The sequence below is a fragment of the Hyla sarda genome, chromosome 2 (genome assembly GCF_029499605.1).
Source record: "Hyla sarda isolate aHylSar1 chromosome 2, aHylSar1.hap1, whole genome shotgun sequence".
In the NCBI taxonomy this organism is placed as follows: Eukaryota; Metazoa; Chordata; class Amphibia; order Anura; family Hylidae; genus Hyla; species Hyla sarda.
The window spans coordinates 385,079,008-385,104,018 of NC_079190.1; the positions used below are offsets into that span (position 1 = coordinate 385,079,008).

At 40.6% G+C, this 25,011-nt stretch overlaps 1 protein-coding gene across 4 annotated transcripts in view; it reads right to left on the minus strand.

The window, feature by feature from the left end:
- ACOT9 (acyl-CoA thioesterase 9) overlaps nt 1–25,011 on the minus strand; it is a 40,556-nt gene that overhangs the window by 7,711 nt on the left and 7,834 nt on the right. For 3 of the 4 annotated variants that reach the window (XM_056558575.1, XM_056558578.1, XM_056558576.1), the window contains 12 exons: nt 20,094–20,139; nt 17,920–18,090; nt 17,726–17,763; nt 11,367–11,450; nt 10,598–10,701; nt 7,182–7,255; nt 6,224–6,291; nt 4,462–4,573; nt 2,997–3,087; nt 2,581–2,666; nt 807–894; nt 33–183 (listed from right to left, as the gene is read on the minus strand). In XM_056558575.1, coding sequence (XP_056414550.1) covers nt 33–183; nt 807–894; nt 2,581–2,666; nt 2,997–3,087; nt 4,462–4,573; nt 6,224–6,291; nt 7,182–7,255; nt 10,598–10,701; nt 11,367–11,450; nt 17,726–17,763; nt 17,920–18,090; nt 20,094–20,139 — 1,113 coding nt within the window. Of the gene's footprint in view, nt 1–32; nt 184–806; nt 895–2,580; nt 2,667–2,996; nt 3,088–4,461; nt 4,574–6,223; nt 6,292–7,181; nt 7,256–10,597; nt 10,702–11,366; nt 11,451–17,725; nt 17,764–17,919; nt 18,091–20,093; nt 20,140–21,331; nt 21,354–25,011 lie in introns of those variants that run through there. The other variant, XM_056558579.1, reaches the window with a different exon arrangement.

Consider the following 25,011-nt stretch of genomic DNA (forward strand, 5'->3'; position numbering starts at 1 on the left):
CTTATTACATCCAATGATTCCTTCAGACTTACCTCCGTATGTCTGGGGCACAATCTGTGGAACTTCTTTTTCTGACATATATGTAAAGTGGAAGATGTTGGTTGTGTGATGTTCTCCGGTGATGGGATCTGAAACCTCTGTGTGCACCCTGACTTGGATGTAGTTTTTCATTGTGTAACACACCTGTAAGAAATTCCAAAATATTAAGGACTGAAAAAACTAATACCTGAATGGAAAAACAAAGATGTCTGATGCTATCCAATTTCCAGCTGCCATAATAGAAGGTCTAAAGCAGTGTTTTCCAACCAGGGTGCCTCCAGCTGTTTCAAAACTACAACTCCCAGCATGCCCGGACAGCCGTTGGCTGTCCGGGCGTGCTGGGAGTTGTAGTTTTGCAACAGCTGGAGGCACCCTGGTTGGAAAACACTGGTCTAGAGACTGGTAAGGCTCCAAGCAGTCAGACACATTCTGATCAGATAGCATATCCCAACAATAAGGCATCATGTAGTATGATGAAGGAAACCTAGTGAATGGGCTGTGCATATGATACATTTTTATAAACACAGGAGGCAAAAAGTTAAACAATGGACTAATGCTAAACAAGATTTTAACATTTAACAACATCGTAGGACTGAGAGTGTAGGACTGCACATTATGGACTCCATCTGTACATAGGAATGCTGTGTTAAATATTCTATTAAATCACTGCAGGAATGCAATGGTTAATTTACTGCATGTATCAATAATTTACTACTGTCCAAAATAAGAATTTTACTAAATATCCTATTAACAAAGAAAGGTTGTACCTGAGAGGACAGGAACAGCAATGACCCAATCTCCACCGGTCTCTGGAACATGATGTCATCTACAGCTACAACAAATGGCCTAGAACCACTGGAAGATAAACATCACAATAGTTTGAGATATATACACACAATAGAAATGAATAATCTTCCCAAACAGAGGACTGAGCTGTTTATTATTTCTAAACATTTCCTATTCACTAAGCTGCACTGCGTCCAACCCAGTTCTTAGTATGCGCCCTAAAAAGCTGAAAAGTGTGGTACCGACACCCAGCACCCCCAATGATCAACTACTTACAACCTATCCTGTAAATAAATAAAAAAAAGACACAGACAGCGCTCGGTAGTGTGATACTGTTTACAACAGGAATAGATTTAGTAAAAGTGATGCTTATCACATCAAGTTACACTCCACCAAGTGTAACTATGGAAAAGAGCAAAGGTATTAGGTGCCTGCAGCCACTCCACGTCCAACTTCAATGTAAAAGCAAAGGTTTCCTCCAACGTATCGACGGGATTCAGAGGCGCTGGACACACAAACTGAAGGGATCTCAAGTTTATTCATCCATGATGCAACGCATTTCACAGTAAGACTGCTTCATCAGGCAACTGATGAAGCAGTCTCACTGTAAAACGCGTTGCATCATGGGTGAATAAACTTGAGATCCCTTCAGTTTGTGTGTCCAGCGCCTCTGAATCCAGTCGATACGTTGGAGGAAACCTTTGATTTTATTCTGTAAATAGGCCCTCAGTAGTATTTCCATAGAAAACCACTTTAAACAAATGCTGCGCCCAAAATATCGTACAACGTTTTACTTGAAAAGCTAAGGTTCTGAGCTTTTATAGGATACCAAGATTGACTCTACTCCTTATATTCTAACTCCAGCGACTCTTTAAAGGCAACATGTATTACATATGTACATGGCAAAGAAGGGGTTAATGGATGGATACAATCCTATGCTGACTATGCAGCAATAACATTAAAAATGTAATAAAATATAAAAGCAAAAGAATATATGCACTGCAGGGGACTGAAATGAAACTACCTTCATAGCCATAAAGTGGGCACGTTTTTTTCTTCTATGAATCCTATATGTATAGGAAATATCTTTGCTGTGCAATACATTGTGGCCGCATATGTCAGTGTACATATTACTTTAGGCATGATATTTGTTTAAATGGCCATTGTCATGAAAAAAAAACTTTTGACTGTGACCGTAGGGCTGGGCGGTATGACCAAATATGTGTATCACGGTATATAACTGTATTCCCCCCCAAAAAATTATCAGTCCAGTGATGCGCTGTCCACATTGGGGTAAATACTCACATATCACCTGCGAGGGCAGCGCTTGCGGGCATATGTGAGTATTTACCCCGATGGGGACAGTGCAGCGCTGGGCTGATAATGAATTGGGGGGGGGGGGGGGGAGAAGAACAGCGTTCGCGGGTCACATATGATTAGTTCCCCGATGTGGAGACAGCGCAGCGCTGGGCTGATAACTTATTCATTCCTGAGGGGAGGGGCCAAACCATTATTGCGGTATGGGGAAAAATTAATGTCATGCAGGACAAAAATTTTGGTATTCAGTATGAACCGGTATACCGCCCAAGCCCTACGTGACTGATCACAAGAACGAGTTGGGAGAATGGCGTGCTTAGTGTGTTCTCTCCGGCCTTGTGTCACATGACCAGGATGTACTCATAATGTACTATAGAGCAGTCCTAATTTGTAATACATTGTTATATTGTATATGTCATATTGGATAAGAGCACTTACCCATAAGAACATGCAGTTGCCCATCCCAATTCATATGCTTTCCTCATCAGAAAACCACCGAAGATCCTGTTGAAGATGTTTCTTTGCTGAAGACAGAGGAATTTTAAAATACAAATATTTTACAAATAATAATAATTTATCCATACAACTCCAAAATATTCGCTTGTTGATCATGGAGCAAAGTTGGACAAGGTTTTGAGCACAGCACATTGTATATTTCACTACAGTATACAGAGGTTGTCCTTTATGAAGTGCTTGCACCATTGTCATAGCCCAGATGACAGGTCCTCTTCTATAACATAAGTACAGCCTTGATGGGCTGCATTTAGGCATTGTATAAATTAGACTACCAATTATTATGTAACTATTATCTGTAATTTTGCATTGGTTTTCACATTTAGTTTTCACATAATTACCTGTGGATGACAAATTTCCAAACCCTTAAATTTAGCATCTTCCATCCACACTGCATTAGGTGGCAAGACACGGCTCCTGAAGCTCACTGTCCTGCAAGACATACATAGTACTTCAGGAAATTATAGAAGAAGCGGCTTTACTGGAACTTTTTCATGATTATTATTAATCCCTACCCAGTTAATGAGTTATTCATGCAAAAAAATAATCTTACCCCCTATCCACAAAGGCCACGGCTTACCCACTTGCATGGAGTAGGAAACTGCATAGGGCTGGGTCTAAAAACAACTTAAAGCGATTACCCAGTTTATTAAAACTTAAACTTATACCCCCCTCACCTTGTGCACGGAGCTGGGGTCGGTACACAACTTCCATGCTCTCTATGTTCTCATGTTTCCCTGGCTCTCCCATAGAGATGCAAGGAGGGCCCATGTCGACCCCTGCTTCGTGCGGTGGTCGACACAGCTCTGTGCATGGGGAGAGCTGGGGTACCGGGCAGGAGATCCTTTTGGATAGGGGATACATTTTTATAAACTGGACTACTCCTTTAAAGGGGTACTCCAGTAAAAAAAACAAAAAAAAAAAAAATCAAACGGTACCAGAGCATTAAACAGATTTGTAAATTACTATTTAAAAATCTTAATCCTTCCAGTACTTATCAGCTGCTGTATGCTCCACAGAAAGTTATTTTCTTTTAAAGTGTATTTTCTGTCTGACCACAGTGCTCTCTGCTGACACCTCAGTCTGTCTAATGAACTGTCCAGAGCAGGATAGGTTTGCTATGGGGATTTGCTCCTACTCTGGACAGTTCCTGAGACAGAAAGTTGTCAGCAGAGAGCACTGTGGTTAGACAGAAAAGAATTTCAAAAAGAAAAGAACTTCCTGAGGAGCATTTAGCAGCAGATAAGTACTGGAAGGATTAAGATTTTTAAATAGAAGTAGTTTACAGATCTGTTTAACGTTCTGGCACCAGTTGATTTAAAAAACAAAACAAAAACTAGTGTGTGTGTGTGTGTGTGTGTGTGTGTAAATAATGTATATGTGTTTATCCCCAGAGTACCCCTTTAAAGGGAAGCGGAGACAAGTTTCAGGCTCCCTATTACAGTGATATAGAATTCACTCTGAACAACTGTGCCATTTCAGATAAATCGTCATTGTAACTTTGAGAACAGGGCCCAGTGGATTGAATTGAAGATCTCTCCCTATTTGTATATAGGGAGAAACCAGTCAGTCAGAGCCAGCAGACCACCCCAATAACTTGAAGCTCCATTCCTGGCCAAAGATCCAACAATGATTTCTCTGAAACGGTAGTCGTTCAGTGTGAATTATACATCACTTTGATAGGGCAGCCTGTCAGTTCAGTCAGTGTTAAACTAGTGACAGGTTCCCTTTAGTTAAAAATACTCTTTTTGGCCTTTTAAGACAAATGAAAAATGTCAGTAAGACGCTGCTACCCAATGAACTTACTTTGAATCTAATGTGTTAAGAAACATTTCATGTACAATCTTCCTTTCTTCAGCGGTTGGAGCCATTTTCAGTAAAGATGCTGTACTGAATTCAACTCTTCTTAACTTGTTCACTGAAGGTAACGTAATAGACAAAACAGATTTAGTTGAATAAACGAGATGGCCATTAATGTACAAGAAAGTAGAAAAAAACTGTTGTAATATACACTGCTCAAAAAAATAAAGGGAACACTAAGATAACACATCCTAGATCTGAATGAATGAACTAAATCGTATGAAATACTTTCGTCTTTACATAGTTGAATGTGCTGACAACAAAATCACACAAAAATTATCAATGGAAATCAAATTTATCAACTCATGGAGGTCTGGATATGTAGTCACACTCAAAATCAAAGTGGAAAACCACACTACAGGCTGATCCAACTTTATGTAATGTCCTTAAAACAAGTCAAAATGAGGCTCAGTAGTGTGTGTGGCCTCCACGTGCCCGTATGACCTCCCTACAATGCCTGGGCATGCTCCTGATGATGTGGTGGATGGTCTCCTGAGGGATGTCCTCCCAGACCTGGACTAAAGCATCCACCAACTCCTGGACAGTCTGTGGTGCAACGTGGTGTTTGTGGATGGAGCGGGACATGATGTCTGCGATGTGCTCAATCGGATTCAGGTCTGGGGAACGGGCAGGCCAGTCCAGAGCATCAATGTCATCTTCTTGCAAGAACTGCTGACACACTCCAGCCACATGAGGTCTAGCATTGTCTTGCATTAGGAGGAACTCAGGGCCAACCACACCAACATATGATCTCACAAGGGGTCTGAGTATCTCATCTCGGTACCTAATGGCAGTCAGGCTACCTCTGGCAAGTGCATGGAGGGCTGTGTGGCCCCCCAAAGAAATGCCACCCCACCCCATTACTGACCCACCGCCAAACCAGTCATGCTGGAGGATCCTGCAGGCAGCAGAACGTTCTCCACTGCATCTCCAGACTCTGTCACATGTGCTCAGTGTGAACCTGCTTTCATCTGTGAAGAGCACAGGGCGCCAGTGGCGAATTTATCAAGCTTGGTGTTCTCTGGCAAATGCCAAACATCCTGCACGGTGTTGGGCTGTAAACACAACCCCCACTTGTGGATGCCGGGCCCTCATGGAGTCTGTTTATGACCGTTTGAGTGGACACATGCACATTTGTGGCCTGCTGGAGGTCATTTTGCAGGGCTCTGGCAGTGCTCCTCCTTGCACAAAGGCGGAGGTATTGGTCCTGCTGCTGGGTTGTTGCCCTCCTACGGCCTCCTCCACGTCTCCTGATGTACTGGTCTGTCTCCTGGTAGCGCCTCCAAGCTCTGGACACTACGCTGACAGACACAGCAAACCTTCTTGCCACAGCTCGCATTGATGTGCCAACCTGGGTGAGCTGCACTACCTGAGCCACTTGTGTGGGTTGTAGACTCAGTCTCCTGCTACCACTAGAGTGAAAGCACCGCCAGCATTAAAAAGTTACCAAATCATCAGCCAGGAAGCATAGGAACTGAGAAGTGGTCTGTGGTCACCACCTGCAGAACCACTCCTTTATTGGGGGTGTCTTGCTAATTGCCTATGATTTCCACCTGTTGTCTGTTCCATTTCCACAACAGCATGTGAAATTGATTGTCCTGAGTGGACAGTGTGATTTCACAGAAGTGTGACTGACTTGGAGTAACATTGTGTTGTTTAAGTATTCCCTTTATTTTTTTGAGCAGTGTATAAACCAGCAACTACATACTTTCTCCTTGCTTCAAAAGTCTTTCCTCTTCAGGGCCATCTGGAACTAATGGATTGACAAATGCAGGCCTAAAAGGTGAAACATACATTTTGTATCAGAATGTATAATCTGATCTAATCTGAGTATGCTATTTTACATTCTGCTACCGAATTGAAGGCTTTTATACCGGTCACAATTCTCACTCCAAACTAAGGCAACAAATACAAAAATGAGCTGCTGAGCAAAAACAATAAATCAACACCAAAATATGAAAAGCCTGTTTTGCTTCCTACAGGTACATATACGATGGGAGTTCTGGCACTATACATGGATGTTATTAGATTTCCCTTGACATGATCCTCTTGTAGTGTGCAGCATTTGCTATTCTAGCTGCACTCATTTTGCTTTTCCATGCAGTTTCAGTTGTGCTGCTTTAATGGGGTATTCCATAAAAAAAAAAAAAATTTCATATCAACTGGCTCCAGAAAGTTAAACAGATTTGTAAATTACTTCTATTAAAAAAATCTTAATCCTTTCAGTACTTATCAGCTGCTGAAGTTGAGTTGTTTTTTTCTGTCTGACCACAGTGCTCTCTGCTGACACTTCTGTCCATGTCAGGAACTGTCCAGAGCAGGAGAGGTTTGCTATGGGGTTTTGCTGCTACTCTGGACAGTTCCTGAGACAGACAGAGGTGTCAGCAGAGAGCACTGTTGTCAGACTGAAAAGAAAAACTCAACTTCAGCAGCTGATAAGTACTGGAAGGATTAAGATTTTTTTTTTAAAATAGAAGTAATTTACAAATCTGTTTAACTTTCTGGAGCCAGTTGATATGAAAAATATGTTTTAATGGAATACCCCTTAAACTTATTTTTTTTTTTGCAGCATATGACTCATGCCCCACTATGTCATTTTGTTTTTTCTTCTTGCATTTGCCATTAGTTTAGCCTCTCCCTGGTGTCTATATTCCTTATGCACATACCTTTTGTTCTCTGGATCTCTGGCCACCATGACAAATGTTGCATCTAAAACTGGACTGTAAACGCCATCATGAAGCTGCAGAGGGGAATAAATATGGATACAATAATTTGTGTAGAATAGACGGACATCACACACCCAGAATAAACTGCCCAACTGGAAGGACCGTGGGGGAATTAATCACTTGTACCTGTTTCACTCCACTTTTCAAGATTACTCTTTATCCTTATGCCAATATCAAATGCGCCAAATCATATTGTCATGTGATACATGAGGAATTTGGCATGTGCCTCAAACCACTTCCCACATGCCAAGCGCGGACACCTAGGCCTGATGCGATGGGTGAATGATTACATGTTAAATGGCCACTGTCATTTGTAAAAACTTTTGATATGTCCTAGCAACATGTCAGAAGTTTTGATCGGCGTGGGTCTGAGTGTTCCGACCTCCACCAATCAGGAGAAGGAGCCAGGAAGTTCACGCTTAGGGTGCGTTCACACGGCCGTCTGTCCCCGTTTTTTTTATCCCAGTTTCGGTTCCTTTCTTGCAGGCTGTATATGGATTAAAAACCTTTAAAAAAAAATCCCATTCATGTAAATGGAATTTTTTTTACAATCAGTTTACATCCGTTTGTACCTGTCTGCACTCATTTCTGTTTTTTGGACGGCAGAAAAAATGTCACATGCAGTATTTTTTCTTCCTTCAAAAAAACGGATACAGTAAATCTAACAAAAAAGTCTATGGAAAACGGATGAGCCTTTAATGTCATCCGTTTGCATCAGTTTTTTTCAAAAAATTATATATTTTTTTTGTTTATTACCTGAACAGTAACGGATCCAAACAGATAACATCCGTTTGCATCAGTTATTGTGCGTTTTTTTTTTTTTTAAAGTCCGCTTTTAGTTTTGATGGGAGAAGAACGGGACGGGTCTAGACGGCCGTGTGAATGCAGCTTTAGTGCGCTTTCTCCCATCTCCATGTCATGTGATAGAGAAACATGAAGGGAGAGGAGTGCGCAGCAGCACAGTCTTCTTTCGGCTCGTTTTCCTGATGGGCGGAGGTCTGAACATATCAGACCCCTGCCGATCAAAACTTTTGACCTGTCACTAGGACATGTCAAAAGTTTTTACAAATGACAGGCACTCTACAACTATTTATTTTTCCCAGTTGGAAACCAGAGAGAATGTAATATATTTTTGCACATAAGAGCAAATTCCATCCCACCAATTGTTTAGTAACATCCTCCAGCCCAGTGTTTCCCAACTAGGATGCATTCAACTGTTGCAAAACTACAACTCCCAGCATGCCCGGACAGCCTTCGGCTGTCCGGGCATGCTGGGAGTTGTAGTTTTGCAACATCTGGAAGCACCCTGGTTGGGAAACACTGCTCCGGGAATAGGGATTGTCATTGTTCTAATATAGTTGCGGCTTTATGCATGGCCATTTTATGACAGCAAAAAAAGACATGAGCAGCAACCCCCGTTTGTAATAAAATTTAAATAAAAAAAAATCATTGGAGACAATGGTCACCCTAGTCTCGTTCCATTGTTAAAAGTGAACAGATGACAAGGATTCATTCATATATCCTTGGGACAAAGTTCTTGAATATAATGACAATATGGTGGCTAAGAGACTACCTGAAAACCAAAAACTTAGTTAAAGAAGCCTTAACCCCAATAATCCCAATTTACCCTGTTGAACGTCTTCTCTGCATCCAAAACAAGGAGCAGAAAAGGCGTTTGGTTCTTCTGAGCCACATTTATTATTATATAAAATGTCAAACACCATCTGACACTTGTTGACCTCTGACAGCCTACCAGGCTAAAATGGACCAAATGCGCCAAGATTTGCGTGAAAGGTTTTGCTAACAATGAAAATAACTTTGTCTGAATTAATCAACAGTTGGAGGGTCTCATTGCCTGTTTTATGATATTATAATAATACAGCAAGTGACCGCAGTATCTGCAGTGAAAAATTCTGCCCTTCAAGAATTCTATTAAAAATTGTTGTTAAAGGTGTATTCCGGCCAAATACATCTTATCCCTATATCCAATTGATAGGGGATAAGATATCTGATCGCAGTGGGCCTTCCAAGGTAACTCCCAGGGAGGGAGGGGAAATAAAGAGTGTAGCTGGGTTTTAAATCAGTAGCTTGGGTCAACTGTCTGTGTATAGCCAATAAATGACAAGTTGTTCTGCCAGTCAGCACATAGCAGAACTACATCCCTTCCGCCATGATTAGCCGGTCACGCCCCTACCAGAAAATGTTCACTTTTCTTCTTTTAGTTGTCAAACTTTTTTATGTTTTGTTCCATGTAGATGCACCATACCTTGTTTTTTTGAGGTACCAGTTGTATTTTATTTTCCATATTATGGTACATACATACTGGTTTCCTTGTCATGTGATAACTGGTTAAAGGGGTATTCCAGGAATTTCTTTTTTTGACTATGCTACAGGGGCTGTAAAGTTAGTGTAGTTCATAATATAGTGTCTGTACCTGTGTGTGAAGGTTTTCTCACAATTCTTCTGTGATTTTTTCCCCCAATATTTTAACAACATACAAAATGACTGTTGTCTCAGATTTTTCCCAAGTTGCAAAGACACCTGACTCACTAGTCAGCTGATGACAGGGAGCCTGTCTGCTTCAATGGGTGGAGTAATCGTTTGGTGGGAGAGAGATCAATCTGCAACTAATGCAACAGCTGTGATTGAAAACCACAGGTCTTTTGAATGGATGCAGCTCATTTATGTTTCAATGGGTGGGGTGGATGATGTGTGGGAGGTAGGAGAATGGAATTATGGGATTTGTAGGCAAGAGAAAACTCAAACAGTAAATGCCTTTTCATAAAAAGCTAGCCACAGTGTTATGGTAATCTCACAATATAGCCATTTAGCCCCAAGACAAGTGGGATCCTTCCTAAGCATGTCCATTACTGCCTGCCAGGTACGTACTAAAATCACCTTATGGTGGATAACTTCTTTAAGAGATGAGAATGAGACTCCGCTTTTAATAAGCAGGTTATGGTCTGATTTCCTAGATTAAACTAATTTAAGGGGATTACTGGAGAACTTCATCCAATGAATCTGTCACAAATGTAAACAAGACTTTATCATGCAAGTTTCTCATAATTTTCCAATTTTGTGCAAGAATCTCCTCAATGTCATGCAGATCTAGCATAAAGCAGACCAGTCAGCAGGTTTTTAGGGAGTAAAATAAGGGCATGGCTGTATAGTACTTTTGACCCTAAACCATTTGTGCAACTCCCATTTAACTCAAAGGAAGTTACACAAATTCCGTAACTGACCCACTTCAGTTGTTTTCGACTTTCCGGGCCACCTTGGATGGCCTTTGTGTTAAAACAAAATAAGTAAAAAAATTCGTCCCTAAATAAGCCCAAAATAAGCTGAAAATTACATACTTGTAACATGTGCATTTTAACTTCCATTGAGGTCTTCCCAACCCAAGACACATGGCCTGTCAACTTGATATCACAATCGGGAGAAATGAGTTGCTTACGAAGATCTGAAACCGATTAACAAGAAAAGGAACAATGACACTTTTAGCTGACAAAATATTTCACTCACTCAAAAATATATTCTCCACTACACAAGCAAAAACATATGTTACAATAGTCAGGTATCCACAATCTGGAGATCACATCCTTACTAATATGTAATTAATGCCTCAGTATTTATAGTTTAAAATCATTAAATCTTTTTGTTTTCAAACCTCATAATAAGAGGACAGCTCCTGTTCTGTAGATACCTTTTCATTATCATCACAGGTACAGCCTTTATTAAGCTGAAGGCAGACAATAGGTGATTGTCACGGTTCACTACCCCCCTCCCTGCATAGTCACCTGAAGACTATGGTTTTCTATGGTCTATGTGGTGCTGTAATGTAATGCTGAAATTGAATGTTGTTAACAGAGCAGCAGCTCAAGCAGGATGGCTGTCCCTATAATCATCATGGACAAAACATATAAAAAAGAAAAAGTCTAATTTCAAAATAGAAAATTTTATTAGAAAAAAAAAGAAATAGAATAAAGAGGAATACATTTTTTGGCTAACAGTAAAAGAGGGAAAGAGTGTCCCAATATATCGTCCAATGAGGAGAATTCTCCGACTTATTAAATTCAGAGAAAAATAGGATGAACTATTTTTATTTACTTCACTTATTTTTCTTACCTATCTTGTCTACTAGAGCAGTGACTATTGACAAAGGAGACATGTTACGTGACTCAGACTTTGTGTGGGTATAACAGATGAGAACTGGAACAAAAAGAGAAAACATCAATATGCATGGTACCATAATGAATCACCACCAGTTCTGGTATCTTTAGGACATATTTGCATATATCTGCAGAAGGACATATTGTACACTCATTGACAACAACAAAAAAAATGCATTAAAAGGAGCTGTTGGAATCAAATAAAACTTTGTGTGTGAATGTAATGATGATATATGTGACTACAATATTAGAGTGAAAGCATACGTTTATTAGGGTGCGGCTATCTGGAAGAGGCCTTACTAGCTCGTGTAGGCCTTCTAAAGAGACCGAAAAACACCTTGGTAATACAGAAGGTGCCGGTTTTCCGGTCATTTCTATACAGTGACCCCCCGACATACGATCATTTCAACATACGATCACTCTCAGAGGCCATCGCATGTTGAAGGCAGCATCAACATACAATGCTTTTGTAAGTCGGGGCCATCACATAAATGGCTATCAGGCAGCACAGACTGCTTCAGCTGCCACTGGATAGCCGTTTACGGTGCCCCGTGTGGTCCGCTGATGATCACTTACCTGTCCTCGGGGCTCCGGTGCGTCCTCTTCGGGATCCCCTGCATCGTCAGCGCTCTCTCCATCGTCGTCATCACGTCGTTGCGCACACCGTCCCGTCATCCAATAGGAGCGGCGTGCGTAGCGACGTGATGGCGGCGACGGAGAGGGAGGATGCCGGGGAAGCAGAGGCCTTGCCGGAGCGTCGGGGACACCCCGGGGATGCGGCAACATCGATGGAAGGCGACATCCAGGGCAGCGGTGATGGTCCGGAGCAGCGGGGACACGCGAGTACAACCTTTAATACTAGTGGTCTTCAACCTGCGGACCTCCAGATGTTGCAAAACTACAACTCCCAGGATGCCCGGACAGCCGTTGGCTGTCTGGGCATGCTGGGTATTGTAGTTTTGCAACATCTGGAGGTCCGCAGGTTGTAGACCACTGTCCTATACTTTACATTGCACGGATCCCTCAACATACGATGCTTTCAACAAACGATGGTCCGTTTGGAACGGATTACCATCGTATGTTGAGGGACCACTGTATTTCTGTGTGCATTATTTTTTGTCAATGAATGTACGTTATATCTCACACTACAAAGGCGGCAGCTGGCGAACAGACCCTTCCATATCTGTCTACAGTAAATAAGAGACAAGGAGGAGGGAGATGCAGCTGCAGTTTCTCAGTGTGTCTGGGGGAGACGGCTTAAAGTGCAACTATCATGTAGAATAAGCTTGTGAAGCTACACACATAAAGCACAAAGGCTTCACAAGCTTATTCTAGCAATATGTGTATAGAGAAATCAGGCTGCTTTATACTTATAAATAATGCCTTTGGAATTCCTCCAGGAGTCGGGCCAACAGTCATAAAAACAGCCCTGGGGTCCTCTATGCTCCGGGGCCACACCACCTCTCTCTGGCCACCTCGCACTTGTGATTGACAGCCGGTGCATGCCCAGAAGAAGCGCACAGGTTTGCCACGGGCAGACGAGTGGTGGAGAGAGGCGGTGCAGCTCCGAAGAATAACAGACCCCAGGCCCAGTCTCTCCTACTGTTGGCCCGACTCTAGTGGAATTACAAAGGGATTATTTATAAAGCAGCCTGATTTCTCAATACAGGTATGACTAAACTAGGCTTCTGAAGTCCTAGTGCACTGTGTGTCCAGCTTCACAAGCCTATATTAGGTGACGGCAGCACTAATTACTATTACTATCAGTTTCTTTTTATAAAGTTAATACTCGGTACTAGGCCAACTTATACTCAAGGTTCTCTCTACAACAGCAGACTTAGAAGAACAGATGTCATATTGAAAGTTAGTAAGACATACTAGTTCCCAACCACCACATACTTGTTCTGCATGTAATAGCAAGAGCTATTGATAGCATAAAGTGCCTGACATTACCCCTTATACAGCCCTATTATTGGCCTGGACTCAAAGTCTGAAAAAAAAAGGTAAAACTAAAAAGAAATGTCTTTAAATAAGCTTTCTACAACATAAAATGGCATTCTCACTTCACAATGCTATCAGGATCTGCACAAAGATATGTTCACATGCTGCAGATATTTGCTGATTCCCCCCCCCCCCCCCCAATTAACCCCTTCAGGACCAGGCCAATATTGGCCTTAACCCCTTAAGGACTCAGCCCATTTTGGCCTTAAGGACTCAGACAATTTAAATTTTACGTTTTCATTTTTTCCTCCTCGCCTTCTAAAAATCATAACTCTTTTATATTTTCATCCACAGACTAGTATGAGGGCTTGTTTTTTGCGCGACCAGTTGTCCTTTGTGATGACATCACTCATTATATCATAAAATGTATGGCGCAACCAAAAAACACTATTTTTGTGGGGAAATTAAAACGAAAAACGCAATTTTGCTAATTTTGGAAGGTTTCGTTTTCACGCCGTACAATTTACGGTAAAAATGACATGTGTTCTTTATTCTGAGGGTCAATACGAATAAAATGATACCCATTATTACATACTTTTATATTATTGTTGCGCTTAAAAAAAATCACAAACTTTTTAACCAAATTAGTACATTTATAATCCCTTTATTTTGATGACCTCTAACTTTTTTATTTTTCCGTATAAGCGGCGGTATGGGGGCTCATTTTTTGCGCCATGATCTGTACTTTTTTTTTTTTTGATACCACATTTGCTTATAAAAAACTTTGAATACATTTTTTATAATTTTTTTTTAATAAAATGTATTAAAAAAGTAGCAATTTAGGACTTTTTTTTTTTTTCCGTTCACGCCGTTCACCGTACGGGATCATTAACATTTTATTTTAATAGTTCGGACATTTACGCACGCGGCGATACCAAATATGTCTATAAAATTAATTTTTTTACGCTTTTTGGGGGTAAAATAGGAAAAAACGGACGTTTTACTTTTTTATTGGGGGAGGGGATTTTTCCCATAGGGGACTATTCATAGCAATACCATGATTGCTAATACTGATCTGTTCTATGTATAGGACATAGAACAGATCAGTGTTATCGGCTATCTTCTGCTCTGGTCTGCTCGATCACAGACCAGAGCAGGAGACGCCGGGAGCCGGACGGAGGAAGGAGAGGGGACCTCCGTGCAGCGTTCTGAATGATCGGATCCCCGCAGCAGCACTGCGGGCGATCCGATCATTCATTCAAATCGCGCACTGCCGCAGATGCCGGGATCTGTATTGATCCCGGCACCTGAGGGGTTAATGGCGGACGCCCGCGAGATCGGGATCAGCCGCGCATGACACGGGCATCGCTCCGATGCCCGCGGTTATGCACAGGACGTAAATGTACGTCCTGGTGCGTTAAGTACCACCGCACCAGGACGTACATTTACGTCCTGCGTCCTTAAGGGGTTAAAAGGGGTATTCCAGGCAAAACTTTTTTTTTTTTTTTAATATATCAACTACCTCCGGAAAGTTAAACAGATTTGTAAATTACTTCTATTAAAAAATCTTAATCCTTCCAATAGTTATTAGCTTCTGAAGTTTTCTGTCTAACTGCTCAATGATGATGTCACGTCCCAGGAGCTGTGCATGATGGGAGAATATCCCCATAGGAACTGCACAGCTCCCGGGATGCGAGTCATCAGAGAGCAGTTAGACAGAAAACAGCAACTCAATTTCAGAAGCTAATAACTATTGGAAGGATTAAGATTTTTTTTAATAGAAGTAATTTACAAATCTGTTTAACTTTCCACAGCCAGTTGATATATAAAAAAAAGTTTTGGCCTGGAATACCCCTTTAAGGACCAAGGTCAATTTTCCAAATCTGACCTGTCCCACTTTATGTTGTGATAACTTTGGGACACTTAAATTTATGGAAGTGATTCTGAGATTATTTTTTTCGTGACATATTGTACTTAATAGCCCTTATTTACTAAGAGTGGAGTGTAGGTTTCTTTGTGGGTTTTATTTCCCTACAATTTATTTTCCATGGTATTTACTAAGGTTTCCCCACATTTTGCTTTTTTTTATTTATTTATTTATTTTACACATGCTCTGATCTGTCTGGTTTTCCTCAGCTGAAATCCACCACATTTTATGTGGAAACCTTAGTAAATATGTTGGGTTTTTGTGAAAATGTCTGGAACACGCCCCTTTTTGGCGACCGACCCCCCTTTCAATGGCGGCCACGCCCCTTTTTCGGGTTTTCTTAGCAAAATGGAGAGTTAGTCGGGGTTTTCTCAATTCTGGCGCAAATTCTGGTGCAGAATCTGGCGCAGACAGAATTTCGGCCGCAATGCGACAGAATCTGGCGCACAACCCAACAAAATATGTCGGCTTTGCAATAGTAAATGAGGGACATTGTTAGTGGTAAATTTTGGTCAATGCATTCTGCATTTTTGTGTGTGAAAAATTCCAGGAAAAATTTGAAAATCTCAGATTCTCCATTTGTAAGAAAAATGGTCATGCCATAAAAATGTAATTCATAATTTGCATTTACGATATAACTACTTTATGTTGGCATTTTTTAAATGTTCTTTTCCTTTTATAGGATGTTACAGGATTTAGAAGTTTGGCAGCAATTTTCTAAATTTTAGAGAAAATTTCAAAATCAGATCTTTTTAAGAACCCCCAATAAATCACCCCATTATAAAAACAGCACCCCATAATGTAATCAAAATGACATTTAGGAAGTTTATTAACCCTTTAGGTGTTTCACAGAAATAAAGCAAGTGGAATTCAAATATTTTTTTTTTGCAAATATGCTTTTTTTTTTCCTGTAACAATGCGGGTGCTGACAGAAATGCAACTCAATATTTACTCCCATAATTCTGACATATTTAGAAATATCCCATATGTGGCCCTTGTGCACTACATGACTCGCACACAGGCCTCAGACATGACGGAGCACCATGTGGATTTTGGGTCTTCCTTATAAAGATGCAGGGGCCTTTGGGTACGATTTTTACCAATGGAGCCGAGTAAGGGCTTACTTTTTGCGGAATAAGTAGCAGTTTTTTATTTTACTATTGGGGCAAGTCTGACATTTTGATCACTTTTTATAAAAATTTTTGTGAGGTAGGATTATCAGAATTATTATTTTTTAAACAGTGTTCACCATGCGGTATCAATGACATGGTAATTTTATTCTGCAGGTCAGCACAATTCTGGCGATACCTCATTTATGTACCGTATTTTTCGCCCTATAGGACGCTCCGGCATATAAGACGCACCCAATTTTAAATGAGGAAAATCTAGAATACAATGTAAAGTATGGGTCACAGTGATCTTCAACCAGCGGACCTCCAGATGTTGCAAAACTACATTTCCCAGCATGCCGCATGCCAGGAGTTGTAGTTTTGCAACATCTGGAGGTCCGCAGGTTGAAGACGGAGCAGACACCGAGGAGGCAGGTAAGGTCCCTCCCGGTGCAGCCGGCTTAGTGTCACGTTCGCTTCAGATGCGGCGGTCAGCTTTGATCGCCGCGTCTGAAGGGTTAAAACAGGGCATCACCGCGATCGGTGATGTCCTCTATTAGCCGCGGGTCCCGGCCGTTGATGGCCGCAGGGACCGACCCGATAGGTGTGTATTCGCCGTATAAGACGCACCAACTTTTCCCCCCCAGAGAAAGTGCGTCTTATACGGCGAAAAATACGGTATTTTATTTCATGGTTTATTACTTTTACACTATAAAAACTTTTTTTTGATTAAAAAAATCATGCAACTCCATTTTCTGAGAGCTTTTTTTTTTATTATTATTTTTATACAGACAATGTTGTTTAATGGCAAATTTTTTTCTAGGAGGAGTTGAATTTTTAGTGGCACTATTTTGGGGTACATGGGACATTTTGATAACTTGATTTTAGTTTTACAGAGGCAGCATTGATATAAAGCTGTAAATTTGGCAAGGTTTTTATAAAAAAAAATGTATGGTGATCATTGCGCAGGTTGAATAATGTAATAGTTTTATTGCTTAGGTTGTTATGGACGTGGCGATACCAAATACGTGTATATAATATCTTTTGTATATGTTTATTTATTAATTTATGAATCAACGCCCACACAGCTGCGGTGCCGCAACAGTAAATGTATATATATATATATATATATATATATATATATATATATATATATATATATATATATATGCCCATTTGCAGGAAGTCACAATCTGCATCAAATTTGCAACAATTCCACAGTGTGAACATACCCTTAATGCATTAAATGTGAGTTATCTGTGAATTTATGAACATTTTGCTATTGTGTCCTTACTATCTGTTCTTCTAAGATAATTTTGATGTAACTGGACACAATACCTCCAAGACTATCCAGGTCTTCAAGGATTCTGCCAAACCTACAACACAAACATAATTTAAGCAGTCAAACTTCAAACTCAAATGTTACAATTTCTTGATGGTATTTCAATACAAATATTTGCAAAACTCCAATAGACTGTTTGGAAATATAAGAACACTGCATGTAAATTATCTTTCAGCCAAGACATTCTCACCGGACGTTGTTGTATACATTCAGGTACTTTTCTCTCAGCTGTGGTTCAGTGCCGAGCGGCAACATAACTTCGCTGTAACTGTCCTTCATCCTGCGTGGGGGGAGATCCTCTTGCTTCTTGGCCAGAAGAGATTGTAGAGCTTTTCTTTCCTCCATGGCTTGTACATGATCTCTAACAGGATCCAAAAATAGACAACAATAAAATACACATCTTTATTTTATTTACAATAACTGGGGTTAATACAAAATTCAAATATTTTATTACTGGAAGACACTTTCCCTATACATCTTATCGAGCGGCTCCAAGACATGCATAGGGAAAGTGAATTTTTTGTTCAAACAGCATTAGCTGTCATTATCGGACTGTCACTAACACGGTCATGTGGGCAAGAAGTGGGACTGGAATGGAATTTTAGCTAAAATAATAAAAAAAAAAGCCACCAAAAATGTGGAACACTGGTCTGCCTTTTATTCAGTGTGTTACAGCTGAGCAAAAAAATCAAATTTTGCCTGGAGTTTATTTATTTTTTTATTCATAGGATTATTATTCTACTGTGTGATTATACCGTCCCCCAAATTTAATGGTGTAAGTGTTGTGGTCCATGCTAATCCATGCCAATATGCACTTCAATAACCATTCTGGTAATTTACTGGCATAACTGGGTAGGGCTTAATAGGCCCAATTATTAAGGTTTTCTCATCAGTAGTTGGAATTCAGCAAAAAACTGGTCTATAAAACTTCTATTCTGTATATACAGCAGCACACAAAGGCTTGCGTGGAACAAGGGTCCTGTAGGGCAAAGTTTGGCAGTCCAGGCATGCTAGGAGTTGTAGGTTTGCAACATCTGGAGGTCCACTGTTTGGAGTCCTCTGCTTTTGGGTATGAAAATTAGAGATCCCTGGTTCTTCTCTTCACTATTACAGGAAGTGTACCTTTTTATTTCAGGTGACTTTTTTGAGGATAAGCTGCCCTGTGTATGTACATGATTAGGAGCACTATTTGTGGCAATTATATAATTTGCATATGGTATTTTACAGCAGATATCTGCTCTGCAGGCTTCATCTCTAATTTGCAGTTCTCCTAGAACTGGTTGTCAGAGCTCCAGTTCCCCCTCCATAGACTTGTATTGCTTGTCTTGCAGACACAGGAAAAAGCTGATCTGATTTTTAGTCTCACATGAGAGGGAAGAAGTTTGATAACAGGAGAAACAAGCATTTACATCTAATAAGATATCACAAAGCTTCTTATAATTTGCAGACACCAAAAAAACTTTCCTATTTCCAAGCTCAAAACTATATAATCAGATAATCAAAGGGGTGAGTCCTGTATTCTATCACATTGGCTTATTTGTATTTAATACTGCCATTCATCAGCTTCCATTTTTTGCTGCTAAACTGCACTAGTCACCTTCTCACTTGCTGTTATCAGTGCCTTCTCCCCCCCCATTGTTTCACTTGTGTGTTTTTTCAGTTATTTACCTGGCACATTACACTTACACTTGTGTGTTATTGATCCTTTTTGAGTTATCTTTGCACTTTTTTTGCATTGTTTTGCACTGTGTGTACAAGCACTGATTTATTTATTTATCCCATTTATCTATTCAGTTGCAACTTATCACCTGTGCACTCACCTCATCCCTGGCACTAGCACTTTATTAATCAGCAACTTTGGCCACTGATTTTTCTACATTATATATATATCTTCCCCCTTTTTTAATTCATTATACAGGACTCCATTTCCCAGCACCCCTCCATCTTTCTTTTTAGCTTACATATATAATCATAATTTTTTTATATTTTTAATATGCCCATATGAAGTTATTCTGTACGCATTGTTTTATTTATTTTGTGTAATAAAATATTTTTAAACTACCACTTTCAGTGTATTCCACAAGTCATTTTATTTCTATTTATGTACTATATTGGGGGTTCATCTCTCGGTCAGATGTGCGTTTTCACACACCTTTTGGTGTCACATTTCTTATAGTTTGTTCAAATAACAGTGCCTTTTTAATCCTACATTTCCAGGAAGAATAACAAAAGGAATGACACACAGACATCTTCCCAATTTATTCCTTCAGTATCTCTGGAATTAGAATGGAGCATATTTTCTAAAAAAGAAATATACAGCTAGCAATCTGAACCAGGACTTAGCATATTATAGTGATTGAATACCTCCAGTTTGTAGAAGCTCCAACTATTTCCCTCAGTTTATCACGTACTGAAAAAGAATGAGAGACATTGTTGTTAAAGAGGAAAAATACTAGAACAGAGCGACAGGCAATATCAAGAGAAGGGGAAACAGAAGAGACAGACAGCACTTAGAATGTCCCACCGTGCGACAATCTCCACCAGCCTGAAGTCTAATGCAGACCGAAAGGCAAGTTGCAATTTACCAGATGTTATATGTGTTAATGGATTTTTTGTGGTATGCCCTATACCTTACGTTATTATTCTACTTTACCATCCATTGTATGTACAAACAATTTTTTAAATAGCTGCATGTAAAACTGTCAAGTGTGACCAAGCCCTTGTTATGATCCCGTCAAGTGAATAGAGCCAAGCCAATAATGTAATAGGCTTTGGCCAGTGAAATGTGATCTCGTAGATCTGGCATATTCCATGTAATGCATGTATTATTTTTACCATGACTACTTCTGTGGTTACAGTTAGAATGAACATGTCCCATGGATCATATGAATCTAGGCAGCGGATGGATCATAGGATGCCTCCCTTCATTTAGGAATTCAATGTAATTGTGGATTTACATAACAATGGAGATCTGAGCAAGATGAAAACCACAGCACTGGAGAGCAGCAAAGGAGCAAACTTCATGAAGGTAAATAAGGATGAAAATATACAATGCAAAAACTTTTAGTGAAGCTCGGCATGAATGCAGAATACATGCAGCGATGCATTTTGCTGACTGGATTATGCTTTGTGGACACCTGTACAGGTCATTCTTATTATAAGGGAATTCCTCTGTAATAAGCAATGATCGTTTGGCCTTGGTATGGTTGGGAAAGTTCTAACCAACTCCATCTGCGGCTAATGGGTGAAAAGGCTGCGGCTAAATAGAGGACTGGAGGCACATAGTGATATATACTGCTAGCCTTTTTGTCATTACATTTACAAGCACATTTAAAAGGGGTACTCTGCTGGAAAACATTTTTTTTTTAAATCAACTGGTGCCAGAAAGTTGAACAGATTTGTAAATTATGTATATAGTGGGGGTACACTTTTCTCAAGTCTGGGCTCGATTAAAACCAATGTATAGGTGTATAAAAAAATATGATATCACATTATGAATAGAATAATGTACATACAGTGAGTTAGATTGAATGAAAACAATTAATACAACAATAGTGATATTTCTTGTGGTGTCCTTTGTATGGCCCTTACATCGGACTTACCACGATAAGACTGGTAGTAGATGCACATAAAATAGAAACTAAAATAGGCATAAAGGGGGAGATTTATCAAAACCTGTGCAGAGGAAGAGTGGTGCAGTTGCCCATAGCAACCAATCAGATTGCTTCTTTCATTTTCCACAGGCCTCTAAAGAGGCCTGTGGAAAATGAAAGAAGCAATCTGATTGGTTGCTATGGGCAACTGCACCACTTTTCCTCTGCACAGGTTTTGATAAATCTCCCCCAAAATGTATAAGTAATAGGTGCTGGTATCCCAGTTAGGCAAACAATAGGTATCTCTATCACATACGAGCCCCACAGAGACATCGCTGCTCAGATCATAAGACGTTGTATACCACCCGGCATAGCACCATCGCTGTGCATGCACCTATTATTTGCCTAGCTGGCATACCAGCACCTATTACTTATACATTTTGGGGGAGATTTATCAAAACCTGTCCAGAGGAAAAGTGTCCCAGTTGCCCATAGCAACCAATCAGCTCCCTTCTTTCATTTTTCAGAGGCCTTGTTAAAAATCAAAGAAGCGAGCTGATTGGTTGCTATGGGCAACTGGGACACTTTTCCTTTGGACAGGTTTTGATAAATCTCCCCCTTTATGCCTATTTTATGTGCATCTACTTCCAGTCTTATCGTAGTAAGTCCGATGTAAGGGCCATACAAAAGGACACCACAAGAAATATCACTATTGTTGTATTAATAAATTGTTTTAACTCAATCTAACTCACTGGATCTACATTATTCTATATATTTTTTATACCCCCAATACATTGTTTTAATCAAGCCCAGAATTAAGGAAAGTGTACCCCCATTACATACATTGTTTACAGGTTGTATGGGATACACAACCTTTTCACATTAGTACTGGTCTGGCAACAATACTATTGTCCCTATTGTCTGGTTGTAGCTACCTACACACGTTTTAGCTAGATTTGTAAATTACTTCTACTTAAAAATCTTAATCCTTCCAGTACTTATCACCTGTTATAGCAGGAAGTTCTTTTCTTTTGAATTTCTTTTCTGTCTGACCACAGTGCTCTCTGCTGACACCTCTGTCCATGTCAGGAACTGTCCAGAGCAGGAGAGGTTTGCTATGGGGATTTGCTCCAACACTGGACAGTTCCTAAAATGGACAGAGGTGTCAGCAGAGAGCACTGTGGTCAGACAGAAAGGAAATAAAAAAAGAAAAGAACTTCCTGTGGAACATACAGCAGCTGATAAGTACTGGAAGGATTACAATTTTTAAATAGAGGTAATTTACAAATCTGTTTAACTTTCTGGTGCCAGTTGATTTAAAAATTTTTTTTCTAGTGGAGTACCCCTTTAAAGGGCCTGCAGAGTATAAGAAGAATAAAAACTTGGCTACTTTTTCCAGATACAGTTTTACATACTGTCTATGGGTTGGGTTTACAACCCCTTTAAAAATTTGTGGGAGTCCTTTTTTGGTGCAGCTCCACCTGTTGGTTATTAGTGGGGCTGAATTATTTTATTTTTCACTTCAGCTTTGATGGATGGTCACTACTAGGAATGTCAAAATTCAACTCCGAAAAAATGAGATTGCAATTCCAAAATTTAATAAGTCACATTTTAAAATAGAAAAAAAAAGGGAGTACTAAAAGCGATGCAGAAACGCCAGGCGTTTCTGCATCGCTTTTAGTACTCCCTTTTTTAAATTTTTCTATTTTAAATGTGACCAACTGGCGTTTCGGGGGAACTCATCTCAATAGCGGTGAGATAGCTTTTCCTATATGGTCACTATTAGGAACAATTGCTAAATTCCTATGAGATAAGCCATAATGAAAACTCTAATACAACATGGTAAGCTTTTTTTTAACCCCTTAAGGACACAGCCCATTTTGGCCTTAAGGACCAGGCCAATTTTATTTTTGCGTTTTCGTTTTTTCCTCCTCTCCTTCAAAAATCCATAACTCTTTTTTTATATTTCCATTCACAGACCCATGAGGGCTTGTTTTTTGCTTGACCAGTTGTACTTTGTTAAGACATCACTCATTTTACCCTAAAATGTATGGTAAACCCCCCCCCCCCCCCAAAAAAAAAAAAATTTGTGTAAGGAAATTTTAACGAAAATCATAATTTTGCTACTTTGGGAGGGTTTCGTTTTCACGCTGTACATTCTACAGTAAAAAAATAACATGTCTTCTTTATTCTCTGGGTCAATACGAATAAAATGATACCCATGGCTTCATACATTTCTATTATATGTACTGCTTTTAAAAAAAAAATCTCAACTTTTTTTTTTTTTTTTAACAAAATCAGTACGTTAAAAATTGCCCTATTTTGACCACCTCTAACTTTATTTTTCCGTATTCAGGGATGTGTGAGTGTTAATTTTTTGTGCCATGATCTGTAGTTTGTTTTCGTACCACTTTTGCATATATGTGACTTTTTGATTGCTTTTTGTTCATTTTTATTTTGCAGTTTGATGTGACAAAAAAATAAAAAAATAAGCAGAAATTTTGGACTTTGTTTTTTTACGTTCTATATTTTTATAGTTCGGACATTTACACATGTGACGATACCAAGTACCGTATATACTCGAGTATAGGCCGAGTTTTTCAGCACGATTTTTCGTGCTGAAAACACCCCCCTCGGCTTATACTCGAGTGAACTCCCCCACCCGCAGTGGTCTTCAACCTGCGGACCTCCAGAGGTTTCAAAACTACAACTCCCAGCAAGCCCGGGCAGCCATCGGCTGTCCGGGCTTGCTGGGAGTTGTAGTTTTGAAACCTCCGGAGGTCCGCAGGTTGAAGACCACTGCGGCCTTCAACATCATCCAGCCCCCTCTCACCCCCTTTAGTTCTGAGTACTCACCTCCGCTCGGCGCTGGTCCGGTCCTGCAGGACTGTCCGGTGAGGAGGTGGTCCGGTGGGATACTGGTTCCGGGCTGCTATCTTCACCGGGGAGGCCTCATCTAAGCGCTTCGGGCCCGGCCTCAGAATAGTCACGTTGCCGTGACAACGACGCAGAGGTGCGTTCATTGCCAACGTACTTCTGCGTCATTGTCAAGGCAACGCCTCTATTCCGGGCCGGAAGCGCGGAGAAGAGGCGCCCCCGGTGAAGATAGCAGCCCGGACCACCTCCTCACCAGACCACCTCCTCACCGGACAGCCCTGCAGGACCGGACCAGCGCCGAGCGGAGGTGAGTACTCAGAACTAAAGGGGGTGAGAGGGGGGCTGGATGATGTTGAAGGCCGCAGTGGTCTTCAACCTGCGGACCTCCGGAGGTTTCAAAACTACAACTCCCAGCAAGCCCGGACAGCCGATGGCTGCCCGGGCTTGCTGGGAGTTGTAGTTTTGAAACCTCTGGAGGTCCGCAGGTTGAAGACCACTGAGGGCGAATGATGAGAAGAGGATGATGAAGGGGGGGTGTGGGGATGATGTAGGGGGGTGGGGATGATGAAGGGGGGGGTGTGGGATGATAAGGGGATGATGAAGGGGGGATGTGTGGGATGATAAGAGGATGATGAAGGGGGGATGTGCGGGATGATAAGGGGATGATGAAGGGGGGATGTGCGGGATGATAAGGGGATGATGAAGGGGGGATGTGCGGGATGATAAGGGGATGATGAAGGGGGGATGTGTGGGATGATGACAAGGGGATGATGAAGGGGGGATGTGTGGGATGATGACAAGGGGATGATGAT